Source organism: Euprymna scolopes, chromosome 1 (genome assembly GCF_053919585.1).
Source record: "Euprymna scolopes isolate OS-2025 chromosome 1, ASM5391958v1, whole genome shotgun sequence".
Taxonomy (NCBI): domain Eukaryota; kingdom Metazoa; phylum Mollusca; class Cephalopoda; order Sepiida; family Sepiolidae; genus Euprymna; species Euprymna scolopes.
The window spans coordinates 122739919-122754486 of record NC_136482.1 but is presented as its reverse complement, the minus strand read 5'-3'; the positions used below and the strand labels follow the sequence as shown (position 1 = coordinate 122754486).

General features: G+C 35.5%; 1 protein-coding gene across 1 annotated transcript; it reads right to left on the bottom strand.

The window, feature by feature from the left end:
- Positions 1–377: 377 nt before the first annotated feature.
- LOC145283569 (turripeptide Ici9.1-like) lies at positions 378–13938 on the bottom strand. Its single transcript, XM_080132480.1, has 3 exons — positions 13841–13938; positions 7362–7503; positions 378–487 (listed from the first exon to the last, which is right to left on the bottom strand). The coding sequence occupies exons 1-3, from the start codon at positions 13875–13877 to the stop codon at positions 418–420; spliced, it is 249 nt and encodes an 82-aa protein (XP_079988606.1). The 5' UTR covers positions 13878–13938; the 3' UTR covers positions 378–417.
- Between the last annotated feature and the right edge of the window lie 630 nt (positions 13939–14568).

The window sequence follows — 14568 nt, the reverse complement described above, 5'->3', positions numbered from 1 at the left end:
CCTTCTCGGTTGCCCTGCAAACAATCTCATGATTGTTGAATAGTAGGAGAATTGTTGATTGCCCAACTAAAGCGATTGTGTTTTTTTTTTTTTCCTTTTTACTTTTATTCTAATTCAGAAAATAATAAACAGACTTGTTTATCACAATATATTTAAGATTAAGAAACTTTTTTCTTGATTTACAAATTTTTAATGGATATATATTTTTCTCATTATGAATATAGTTAATTAATTTTAAATATATTTTTCTCATTAGTAGTAGTATAGTAGCAGTAGTAGTAGCAGTAACAGTAGTAGTAGTAGTATAATGATCTAACACTTTTTTGGTTTACATATCATTTTATCATATGCATTCAATGAAATAACAAATACGCATGTCAATGTTTTTTCAGTTACTTATATTTATGGAAAGAAAGATCAACCCAAAATATCATAACATTTTCCAATGTGAATTTGAGATATTGTCGCTTGCTGTTTCATTTTCGCACTGAAAAATATAAAAATAGGTGCTATTATTGTTTAGTAATATGAAACTAAAACAGTTTTCATTATTGTTTAGTAATACGAAAATAAAACAGTTTTCATAATTGTTTAGTAATATGAAAATAAAACAGTTTTCATAATTGTTTAGGAATATGAAAATAAAACAGTTTTCATTATTGTTTAGTAATATGAAAATAAAACAGTTTTCATTATTATTTAGTAATATGAAAATAAAACAGTTTTCATTATTGTTTTGTAATATGAAAATAAAACAGTGTTTTATTATTCAGTAATGTGAAAATAAAACAGTTTTCATGGTTTCTAAATAATATCAAAATAAAACAGTTTCATATTGTTTAGTAATATCAAAATAGAACAGTTTCATGGTTGTTTGATAATATGAAAATAAAACTGTATTCATGATTGTTTAGTAACTAAAAACAAAAGTTTATTATTGTTTAGTAACATGAACACAAAACAATTTTATTAATTTGTTAGTAATATAAAAATAGTTTCCGTTACTGTTTAGTAGTATCAAAATAAAACATTATTGATTATATGAAAATATAACAGTTTGTATTATTGTTTAAGAATATGAAAACATAACTGTTTCCATGATTGTTTAGTAATACGAAAATAAAACAGTTTTTATGATAGTTTAATAATATGAAAATAAAACAGTGTTAATATTCAATAGTAATCTATACTTCTATAAATTTGGGGATCTCTATGTATTTATATTCATTTTAAAAACTCTTTTTTTCTATTTAAAAAGTGAATACAACTTTGTTTTATTTATTTATTTATTTATTTTTATTAAATTTTCACCCTAAACAAGGCAAATTGCCACTTTGGTGTAGGGGGCTACTATCAGGGGCAACAACTACCGGGGTACTATGTAGGGATTTGGGCAGCAAGATGTCGGTTCATGTTACACTTGGACTTCTGCACGTCAGTACTGTTGGGGAAGCAGGGACCTGGAATGGAATTTTACATCTAGGGATCTATACAGTGTGGGGTGGGATTTAGCAGCCTGTCAGGTTTGTCGAGGGTGCTCACGTCGTGGGGGCACAAGTGCTTGCAGTTCATCAGAGCATTCACCACTAAAATACTTGTAGAACAAGCAGAGGGATGCAACATTTCATCGATGGGACAGAGGCTGAAGCTTAGATGCCAGTTCAGGGCCTATCAGGCTTGTAACTCTCTTTTGAACCCTGTCAAGGAGCGAGAGACTAGTAGCAGATTCACCAGCCCAAATGTGACAGCAATACTCCTTATATGGGCGAATGGTGGCCTTATAGAGGTACAGGATACTTTCGGGTGTTAGTAGTTGTCTAGCACGGTAGAGAGAGCCCACATTTCTTGCAGCGGCCCTGGCAATGATTTCAATGTAATTGTTCCAACTCATGTTTCCTGTGAACGTTAGGCCAAGGAGTTTGAAAGATGTACTCTCAAATAAAGAGTCGTTGGCCATTGCTATAAGTGGTAGAGAGGGTTTCTTGTAATTATTGAATGAAACTAGTTTAGTCTTGGCGGCATTGAACGTGACCATCCATTTTTGTCCCCATTCCACAACAGATTGGAGGTCTGCCTCTAGTGTTTCTGCCATTTCTTTAGAAATGTGTTCATTCGTCTTCCTGTCGTGCCTGTTATAGAGTGTAGTGTCATCAGCATATATACCCATCTCAGAGGCAATTTTGTCGGGGAGGTCGTTTATGAATATCAGGAACAATAGAGATCCAAGAATAGACGCCTGGGGCACTCCCGCATTTATATCATATTATTTAGATGTACGACCGTCGAGGACAACCTGGATTTTCTCTTATCTAAGAAGGATTTAATTATGTTAAGTATTCTACCAGTGATACCGTATGATCTAATTTTCCTGAGGAGACCCCCATGCCTTACCCTGTCAAAAGCCTTAGATATATCTAGAGCTACCGCTCTGCCGTCCCCCGCTTTGTCCAGTGAATGGTATATACATTCAGAGATTACACTTAGGATGTCTGCTGTGGAACGGGCTTGTCTAAATCCATATTGTTGGTCAGTCAGAAGTTTAGCATCTGTAAGGTGATGGACTAGAGCATGGTTAATTAAGGTCTCAAATATTTTGGCAAAAAGTGGGAGGGGGCTAATAGGGCGATAATTTAATGGGTCATTCCTTTTGCCAGAATTCTTGAATACTGGTACAACAGAAGCAGTTTTCCAACAGCCCGGAAAGCAAGCTTCATTAAGGCATTTGTTGTAAAGTTTGGAGAGAACTGGAGCTACTTCGGCTGAGCATTTTTTTAATAGCACAGCTGGGATGAGATCGGGTCCACATGCTTTTGAAGTGTCAAGGTTTTTTATGATAGCATGCACCTGAGCAGGGGTGATTTTCAGATCGTCTAGCGTGGCGTCTGTCTGCATAAGAAAGTCAGGTAGGGGTGGTTGGAAGGGTCCAGTGTGGATTTTGAGGCAAACCGACTTGCAAGCATGTTAGCCTTCTTGGTTGCTGAGGAGACAACCTCGTGATTGTTGGTTAGTGGGGGAATTGTTGATTGCCCATTATTTACTACACTGTTGTAGATTTTCCAGAAGTCTCGACTTCCTAGTTTTTGTGCTTCGATGCATTTTTTAGTGGTTTCCGTAAATTCTCTCTTAGCTGTTGCTATTTCTTTCTTAATGTTATTTCTAGCTTCTATATACTTCATTCTATTTGAACTGGACTTATGTCGGTTTAATCTGCGGTATGCATGCTGCTTTTGAGCAATGGCAGTTGCACAAGTCGAAGTAAACCATTGGGGAGAGTGGGGCTTACTATAAAATTTCCGCATGAGAACATGCGCTTCGATTGCAGTTTTGAACCAGTCAGTGGTCTCATTTGCACACTGTTCAGCAGGGAGAGAACAAATATTTCTCCATGGGGCATCTCTGATTAGTTCCCTGATGGCTTCCCAGTCAGCCTTTTTATAATATCTCGTTGTTTTGAGCACTGGCTATTCAGTTTTGGCTCTAGAGTTTAGGGCGATTTCAACCATTATCACTGCATGATCACCGTTCCCGAGTGGGCTGTGGGCCTTCGTTATGCAGTCATCGGGAACTGTGGTCAAAAACAGATCAAGAAGTGATGCGTGTTGTTCTTCCTGGTCAGGGAAACGGGTTGGAAGCGTAACAATTTGTGATAGGGAGCGAGATATAGTGAAGCTATGAGTTGTGCTGCCCGCTGCATCTGTGTAAGTACAGAATTCAAGCCAGTTTTTGTGGTGGACATTAAAGTCACCAAATACATGTACTTGTGCGCTAGTGTCGAGGGAGAGTGCCGTATTTATGCTGTCAGAGACTTTGTTTATTATGGTGCAGTCCCGGGTCGAGGGAGATCGGTAGAGAAAATAAAAGTAGCTAATGTTGTGTTGCATGTTTAGTCTAAAGCACATAAAGGTTTGATCATCTGATTCTAGGTTTGTTTCTCTAGTCAGGGGAAGGGTATTATGAATAAACTCCAAGTCCGTGCATGTGTCTGTCAGAGTCCTTACGGCAGAGTGGTAGATATCCAGGCATGTTAAAGTAGTTAGAGGGGGTGGAGGAGTGTAGGTTAGTCTCACTTAGTGCTAAGATATCCGGGGTATTTGTTAAGAGAAATGCTTCAACATCAGCTAAATTAGTTCTAAGTCCATGGATATTTGTGAATGCAAGCCTCAAGGGAGGAGGCAAGTTGAGTTTGTTTGACCCTAAGCTTGGTTTAAGCTTATTTTTAGATTGTACTGTCGTCATATTTTTTTTAAAGAGTTTCGGTTTAGGTAAGGGGGAGCTAAACAAGAGGTTATGCAGAGCATCAGACATGCATCATAAGTAGACCATCAGCTGACCTTTCTCCACTTAGGATTGTGGCCTCAGGAAAGCCCACCAAGGATGAGTACAGGGTCCCTTTCCATGCGCGACATGGCATTACAAACATCCTGATATTATTCAACTGTTGATGGAGCAGCCTCTCTAAGCGCTACCAAAGAGTTAGGGCACCTGTACTACCAGTCAGGAACAGCAGCCAGGAACTGTCAATCCGGTACCCTCAACCCATTAGAAGAAGGTCAACCCAATCTAATTGCTCAGGCATATATTGTACTCAAGCACTCCCAAATGTCCAGTTTTAGGGGTGGGGTGTGCTTGGAATGGGGAAAACAGCGTTCGTTGCCCTAGCCAAGAAACAAGATCTACCGTCAAATCACTGAGATAATGTCTCTGCGCCTGACTAATAGGCAAAGAAGGAGTATGGAAGCTGGGCAATAGACAGAGCCTATCTACTCCTTAAGCGGTTTAGGTTTGCAAACCGGTAATTTGTTTGAGTCACCAGCTCTAGGAAGGTTGTTATCCAAGACTGAAGAGGCCTCCCTCCCCTTTGGTTTAGTTTCAGAGTTTTCCTTCTCCTAGATGGATGATCTGGGAAGATCTATTGGGTCCGTCAGCACTGAAAGGGTTTGCTCCGCGCCTAGGTTCTAATCCAGGTATTTCTGCGACCATGCGTGGTTAGTTAGTGTTACTGGGTTAGTTTGTAGAGGTTATATCTCTGCTGATTAGTTACACTCCTCAAAGTGATTTAGGGACATTGCTATTTCATTGTTAATGGATAAAGGGTGTGAGTGGAGCTCATGCAGTGTAAGCAACTATGATTGTAAGAAGGCTTGTTAGGGAGGAGATTATGTGGTTTGAGTCTTTCCCTTTTTATTTATTTTATCTATGTTAGCTTAAGTCTAGGATAATGTTACAGTATGAGTAGGTATTGATATTAACAACTTTGTTATATATGGGTCATGGAATCGCATCCACTAGCAAAAGATTTAACTAATTTGCATATTCTTTTAAACATTCATTTTAATTAATTCCTTAGTTGTTTTGGTTTTCTTATGGGATGAACATACCATAAGAAAACTGAGACTAGCATGTGTAATTATATTCATGCAGATATTCTACATGATTTATACATGCATAACATTTGTGTAAAATAGTATACACACACCTCTTTCTATATATATTTATGTATGCGTAGATATATTTGGTTTAAAAATCTTCCCTACCAAACTCCTCTGTGAGTTTTTGGTTTACAGACATGCAACTTAATATATAGGGTATTCAAACCTAGCTCAACGATCTATCACAAGCATGAGGAGGGAAAGAGATGCATTACTCTTCCTTTGACAATAGCGCTGTTCTGCCACCATATACAGCACCTAGTATTCTCAAATAGTCACCCACATGGTACTGGTCAGATTCATCATTGCTTAACTTCAGTGATCTGGTGGGATTTCGTGTGTCGTCATGATTATGCTGTACATTGTGTTTAGCCATGTATAATAATGTTGAGGAAAATATAAAATAATGTCCCTTCGAGTATGGAGTAATACACAGATAGTTTTTGTTGAAATATGGCTCAACCACGTGACTATGATTAACGCATATTTATGGAAAGCGAAACTTAATAGTTGAAGATTGAAATTGCAAGTTGTAAAAGCCAACTCATAGTAAACCATTAGCATTTTACTTGCCAACTTCATCATCAGTAGTTGATACCTGATACAGCTGTCTATTATTGCACCTATTGAACCAAATCTATTCTACATTATTTTATTTGTGTATTGTTTTCTACTTAAGGATGCAAAAGTTTTAAATACATTTTGTTCAATTAAATATTTTCTTTCATCATGTAATGCTCCATGTAAAAGGTTGACACCGTTATGATTAAATTATTAGGAGCAGGGTCAATGGAGTGAGAATGAATATTTATTATGATCATATTATAAAAGTAACAACTGCTTAGGAATGTAAACGACACTTTATTTTATTTTTAGTTGTTATTGCTAATGAGTCAGCCTTTATCAAGGGCAAAAGCCACTCAAGGAGAAGTGTTAATGAGATGGATGGATTGTCAGTTGGATGAAGAAAGAATATCAGAATTTTGAAACTGACAATTGATTACTAATGAGGACAGTTTATAGCAAGTATTTGTTGTCAAAGCATTTGAAGACGACCATGTTGTAGTCAGCAGGGAAGCAAGAGAAAGTTTCTTAATGGAAGTTTGTTTGATGTTAGGCAAGAAAGGAAAGCTCTTTGTAGTCGCAGTAGAAGAGGTGTTTTTGGTACTTGTGCAGCTTATACATGTTGCTAGAATAATGTGATTATTTAGAAAGCCACTTTTAACATTGGGAGGAGTGGACTTATTAACTCATCTGTATTTCACCAAACAAAGTATATTGTGAAAATTGAATTTAACTTGAAAATGCTATCTAAAAAAATAGCACAGTTCATAAACTGCACAAGTACGACATTTCTGATGTGAATATCTAACAAAAAGAAACTAGACATTGCAGTTTAGTCAAACACTTTCCATGAAAATAATGATAGAGTAGAGAAAGACGAGCAACGTCCCTTCAGTGAGAAAGGGGCTGTAAGAACAAGAAGGGATCATCCCTCACTAGATTACAAAGTTAGTTTTGTACTTTGTTAAGAAAAATAAGAGTACTCTGTACAAGAATATGATTAAGAATTATTAATGAATTCTACCTAGTCATGGCTGATGGAATGAGAGTAATCTAATCCCATAGATAAAATAAAGTGTTCAGTTCGAAATTCCATATAGATTACCAGGCTTGATATACAGATTCCCACAACAGATCGCCAATACTGATGTTATAACGCAGAGGAAAACTTTGATAATCGCCAAGAGCAAAATGCTCCTTATGATCTTTGTTAGCTGATTTATCCTTAATAAGATAGTTAATTAATTAGTTAAGGAAATACTAGTCTCTTTCCAGTGTGTTAGCTCTTTAACTGATGAAAACCTTATACAAGTTTACAACACAGAACTATAAAAAAAAAAAAGGAAATACCATTACATTAATACTTACAGACAAGCTGCACGTCTTAGTTCACAGGGATTTGGATATGTTTTGCCATCAGAACCACACACTTCAAATATAACAAAAGAGAAGCAATAGGCACATTTTTCCTCTGGGCTTCGAAGGACTGAAGATGTTGAGAAACCAAAACCTGTTGGGAGAGATATTAATTCATACCAAATCAATTTTGATAAGTGTTGTCTCTGTTGATTGACCGGGATTTTCAAAAGGGCTAAATTAGTTCTTTAAGGGACAGCTAAATTAAATGTGACCTGCAAGTTGATTGATTCGTATGTAAATAAATCACTGAGAAAAGACATTTTATCTACAAGAGAATATATATGTTTATTTATGACTGCTACGGAGGGAGACAATAAAAACACCCTCAACACAAAAAAATAAAAGCAAGTTAGTAAGACCCTCCCAACCCTTTCAACCGTTTTCCAGTTTGTTTAGAACCGAAAACAAGCAGGTCAGTCTCAAAACGGAAGTAGAGCTTAATTTGATCTCAGCCTGAATGCTGAGGAAGTGCAGAATCTATATCTTCACTTATGTATAAAATGCACGCGTGTATGTTATAGAGAGAGAGAGAGAGAGAGAGAGAGAGAGAGAGAGAGAAAGAGAGAGAGAGAGGGAGAAAGAGAGAGAGAGAGAGAGGGAGAAGGGTTCTTTATGAGTTTCAAAATGGCTGCACCAACTTTTGGAGAGTTTACATAAATGTACTTCATGTATCTGGGAGTGTTATTGGGTGGGTTTTGTCTCTGATAAGTATTAAAAATAGGCCATTGAAAATATCTGATCAAAGAAGGAACAGTCCGATTTTGATCAAAGTTAACACTTTTATACAGCCTAACATCGCAAATGCATTTAGGAAGTTTAATCACCACACGAGCAAAGGGCCCAGCATAAAAAAAAAATCGAAAATAGGTTCTTTGATAAGACAGGCGCACATCCAAAATGAATCTTTATGTTAGAGCACAACTGAACCATGTTACTTGACTTTTACATCTTAAACTTTAATTCAAAACATTATATAAAAAGAGATTTTAAAAAATCAACAGTAGGTTGCCTAGAGTGTATTGTACACTACAACGTATTGTGGACTAAGGGGAGTGTGTGTACGTTAGCGTGTGTGTATATACACGTGAATGTGAGTGTATGTACGCGAATGTGAATATATGTACATGTGTGGATGTGGGCGTGCATGTTTGTGTGCACGTATGTATGCGACAAGTAATATAGCTTGAAATATGAACGTGTTTTTGTGTGAGACTAGGAAAAGGCTCTCGCAGTATACATAAGGAAAAATTCAATATTAACATAAAAGTTTGGATAGTTGTATGTAAACTAATCACAATGAGTAAATAGCCATTAAATGTAAATTTTTAGTGATTTTGTGAAAAAAAAAAACTAATAGAAGAAATTTATCCGTTTCGAATAGTTTTAGAATTTGTGGTTTCTTAGTCAGTTTTGAAAGATGATTTACCTTTTCCACGTGTTGTCCCCGCGTGTTCATGGATGCCACAATATCACTGCTTTTTCTGTGATAGGATGAATAGCTTATTCTAAACAATACAAGACGATGTGAACTTTAACACAGAATTAACATGTAATTGTAAGTAAAAATATGAGCCGTTATTTATTTCTTCACTTATTTTCTCTTGTTTGTGATGATATAAAAACACAAACCAAATTATTTATTTTCAGACAACTTAAGTTAATCTGTTTTCTTGTTTGACTTGACACAAATAACAAACCTTAGATGAAACTCCCCAACAAAAAAAGTAGAAGGGAGGAGAAGGGCAGAAAGAGGGAAGAGGAAGAAAAAAAATAAGAAAAAAATTGAAATATAAAGCCGTCCACACTCTTTACTACCAGCAAACAAATTCAATGGTGTAAGGGAGATCCATCTTCAAATCCATGACTACAACGTTCTTATTTGTACTTATACCAAGTACAATACTTTGTTTGTGTTTTTTCATTTTTTTTTTTTTGTCTGAGTGTGTTTTGTCTTTTCATGTTTTTTTATGTATGTGGGATAATGCACTGTACCTCCTATATACATGAAAGGTATATACTATCCCTGCCTCAGAACCACAGGTGAAACAATTCTGAGTCCGATGTTGCCACAAACACCACAATATGAAAAATGTCTAGTACAAATTACACAGACGTGGGACTCAGAAGAAAGATCTGGATGTCATGATCGGCAGGTGCTCCATCGGTGGCCAGCATGGAGGACCCGGTCAATTTCAGAAACACAGATAACATGGACGATGAACACGTAAGTACAATCTCCAATTCCAGGGACCAAAACGATACTAACTAAAAAGAGCACAGCCAAGATAACCAAAAACAAAAGAACCCAAAAGAAGAAATGGACAACGAAGGAGAATAGACTCGTTATGGAATGTTATTATAGAAACCATCACAAATATATACATGGAGGTTATAGGAAACGAATGAAAGACCTATGGGACCTGGCCAGTGACTACCATACAACAGAACAAAGGATTGCAAACCAAGCAAGACTGATATTCAAGAGAGGTTGGCTCTCAAAACTGGAAGTAACGAAAATAAAGCAGAAAATAAACAATGACACTGAAAAAATGGACAAAACAGAAAACAGAGTAATAAAGGATAAGACAAGAAAAAAAATGGGAAGAAAAACAACTACATGGAAGATTCATAAGGATGACAAAAGATGAGAATAACGAAAACATTTGAACATTGATGCGAAAAGGACACATAAGCTGAGAAACTGAATCCCTAATAACTGCAGCACAAGATAACTCGATAAGAATCAACCACCTCAAAGCAAAGCCCTATAAGACATAATAAAACAGTAAATATATACTCTATGGATAAAGAGACGAAATGATAAAGCATATATTAAGTGAATGCAGCAAACTGGCCCAAAAGGAATACAAGAACAGACACGAATAAGTGGGAAGGCAGTACATAGGGAATTATGCAAACAACTGCATATCGAATGCACCGACAAGTGGTACAAACATAAGCCGGCAAGAGTACTTGAAAACGAGAATCAGAAAATCCTATAAGACATAGACATACAAACTGAACCACCTATCCAAGCAAGAAGACCACATGCCGTAATAATTAACAAGAAAGAAAAATCCTGTCAAAGCGTAGACTTTGCTGTTCCAGCTGACCACATGGTGAATATCAAAGAAAAGAAGAAACGGAGCAAATGCACAGAGCTAGCCAAAGAGCTGAAAGGGATATGGAAGATGAAGAAAATCAAAATAATACCTATAAAAGCAGGAACACTAGGAACAATTCCGAAAAACTTTGAAAAAAGAATGGGAGAAATTGGAATCAGAGGAATGACTGGAAAAATACAATGGATAACAATAATAAAAACAGTTGAAATATTAAGAAAAACCCTTGAATGTGGATACTAACACACACGAACCACAAAAGCAGACTAGACAAACTGCTGCAGAGACAAAACATAAAGCGCTCCATGGAACCAAGAACATTGAAGCTGCATACCTATAAGTTCTCTAACACCACCCCAATGCCCCCATTACCACATCACTGCCCCCGCCAAAAAAAACGAGTGAGCCCGAATAGCTAAGTAGTCGAGGAGGAAGGAAAGACCTAGGAGTGAGCACTGACCAGACCTCCACTGTATAAGTGCGAAGACAACTGGAACCTTGGGGAGGCTTATTGCCACTCAAATTCCAGTAAAGACCAAAATCAATGACAAGCAGCTGTTGTGATAAGGCAAATTTATTTGCAAATGTTATCGAAAGAGGTGGCGAGTACGGGAAAATCTGGGGAGACTTGTTATCACTCAGCTTCCAGGGAACACCACAGGGTGTAGTCAATGAGATCTTTGATGACCTGTGTGAAAGCTCCTTGTGTAATAATAAAAATAATAATAAGATTTAATAATTATTTTTATTATTATTATTATTATTATCATTATCATTATTATTATTATTATTATTATTATTATTATTTACTTTTTTATTTTATTATTTTATATATTTTTTCATTGATTATATATTTTTTTATCTTTTGATTTTTATTTTCATAATTGTTTTCTAGCTTTTCTACAGCTCGGCAATATTATTACTTCTAATCATTACTGGAGATTTTAACTTAAAATTTTAAATTTCATTGTGGTAAATATGACTAATAATTAAGAAAATATAACGTAATTATAAGGTTTTTTCAGGTCTTATCAATTAAAATAGATACATTCTAATATATACATATATATCCGCCCATGTATGCATGTGTGTGTATGCGCTCGGCTATGGTACTAATACCTATATGCGTGTGTGTGTGTGTGTGTGTGTGTGTGTGTGTGTGTGTATGTGTATGCCTGGATGTTAGCTCTATGTGCACATTAGCTTTTATCCACACCCCTTAATCCGGCCTCTTTCCTTCTTGATGTTTCCTTTGCGACAAACAGAATTCGTGTTTTGACACTCTTCCTCCCAGTCCCTTTTTCATAGATGATTTCAAATGTGTTCAACCCTCTCCCATTTCTTATGACAATGTAATCACACTAACTCTTTTTTTTCTTCTAACGTTTCTCTGTTCATTCTTTTTCTTTTTCCTTTTCTTTTGCTTTTTATTTCTCTTTTTTATTTCTTTTTTATTCTGTTAAGTCTTGACGTCCTTTTTCTCCCGCTTTCGTTTTCTATGTCTGGAGTCTAAAAATGTCAGTTTGCGTTCCATTGAAAGCGTCTGGTTCTCAAATGGGAGAATTGAAGATATATATATATATATATATATATATATATATATATATATTTCTTCAATTCTCCCATTGTTGAAAGCGTCTGGTTATCAAATGAGAGAATTGAAGAATATATATATATATATATATATATATATATATATATATATATATATATATATATATATATATATATTTCTTCAATTCTTCCATTTGAGAACGAACCAGACGCTTTCAATGGTACACAAACTTTATTACGTCGCCTGATGAGAATTTTTTATCCTTACCGACCAATTGTCTGAAACAGCATGTTCAGTGTAGTAATTATACAATATTTGTCTATCTATATATATACATTAGTGCATATACCAGAGTTCACTCAAACATACTTATCTCTCCTTTTGCCATGCTAAGAGTTGCTAAGATAGCACCTCTAAAAGCTAAAACAAAGAAATTCTTTCTTTTTCGCCTTCCTCATCTCGCTAGACACATCTATACTTTAATATACACAAAAAAATCCACAATATGTGAGTCATAAATTTTTAACTACTCAACACGTGTATATGCGTGATATAAAAGCTATCTTGAACCTGTGCAGTCACTCACTCACACACACACATACACGCTCGTGCGCAAATAAACGAACGTTTATTCATTTCAATTTCCCCGCGCATTTTGCACATAAACAAGTTCTAGCAACGGCATAATTTCAAATACGCCCACATGCTTTTTCTCGCAACAACAAAAGTAAAATGAGCATATTTCTGACGGACGTACTTGATGACAGTATCACGTGACACAAGCGACCAATGAGAACATTTAGAAGATTGTCTTTTTAACGCTTTTCCAAAAACCAAAATATCAGCAGTAGCAATCTTGTTTTGGAGCCGGTTCAAAATGTATAAAAACGCATCAAACATGCTTTCTTCCCTTCTTTTTTCCTTTCTTCTCGCTTCGACGTCACACGGGAACATGCCTTTCGTTTTCATAAAATCGTCACTGTCAAAGCTATCAAAACCATAATTACATACGCCACGCGAGCACTCCAAAATCACACTTATGCACACACGCCCCCATTCCGCACATTTTCTAATTAATAACAACGAATTACTTTCCTCGCGAATTACTTTCCTCGTGTGACTTTTAAATAAGGCGAACTTCGTCAGTTAAAACACCAACCTTAAAATAAGGACATTATTTTCACACAAGACTTTTTCCTTCTACTTTTATTAATTCCGCGAAGGACTTTCATCTTACATTTTAATAACTTCGCAAGAACTTTCACCGATCGGACCTTTGCTTATTCATCGTGTTGTTTTTGTTAAAAAAATAAATGCGGTGCGTTTTAAACCAGAAGGGGGTGTCATTTTGTTTTATTCTTTTTTTTTTGTTATTATTTTGTTTGGGACAAAGAGATTTAATTTTACTTAAACTTCTTTTTCCCCCTACAAACCTATGCACACAATCCAACTGAGAGTAAACTTTTCTGGATTTGGATTAAATAAATTATATTTAGAATATATCGCCTTCACTTTATTCCTCATTTTATGTATTTGTTCATACGATAAGAATTATATGAAGGGATGCTGCCCAAGCCTTCATAAAACTCCACAGTTCTCTGAGATTATGTAATTTCAATTGCAGTTTCATGAATAACTAATGAATTAAGATTGAGAAAATAAAAAGCAAAAAACAAATGGACTAACGTCTAATAGACGGCGACAAATACATCAGCTCATTTCGATTTACATTGACAACTAAAATGTCTTACCTGTAATAAATAACAATACAATTATTGTAGAGTTCATTTCTTTCGAGTTGCTTGACAATACAGTGGTTCGTGATTAATGTTGTTTTATAAGATAAAATGTGACAGAAATGCAAACTGATAAGTTTGTAGATTTTTACTATTTAAATCATGTTTTACCGTGAGAAAACGTCATCTGCGCCGCTTCGGCGCTGCGCTTTGTCAGATAAGTTAATCTCAAAACGTTAACATGAGCAAAAAGTTGTAAACGTATCATAGCAAAACTAATACATCATCATAACGTATGAGTCCCAAAATTATGTTATTGGCATTGGTTACCTCGATATTTTTTCTAGTCAGAATTCTTTCTAGAAAAGCGACCACAGGAAGGTTGCCAATGTTCAAAGTGAAAGTGAGTTTTTGTGGAATGAACTGGATTTGAACTTTGTGCACCGAGGTCGTCAGTTTGTGGTGTTTACCATTGAACCAACGGCACATCCATATTTCTTATTAATTTTTAAACTTTCCACCGTATCTTTTAGCATCATCATAAAATTTCTCTGAAGACTATATTTTATACTAGAATAAATGTAACTCGTTCAATCAATATTTGTTATACACATTATATATATATATATATATATATATATATATATATATATATATATATATATATATATATATAAAGCTGAATGTGTGTGTGTGTGTGTGTGTGTGTGTGTGTGTCTGGTCACGAATAGACTCCTATATGG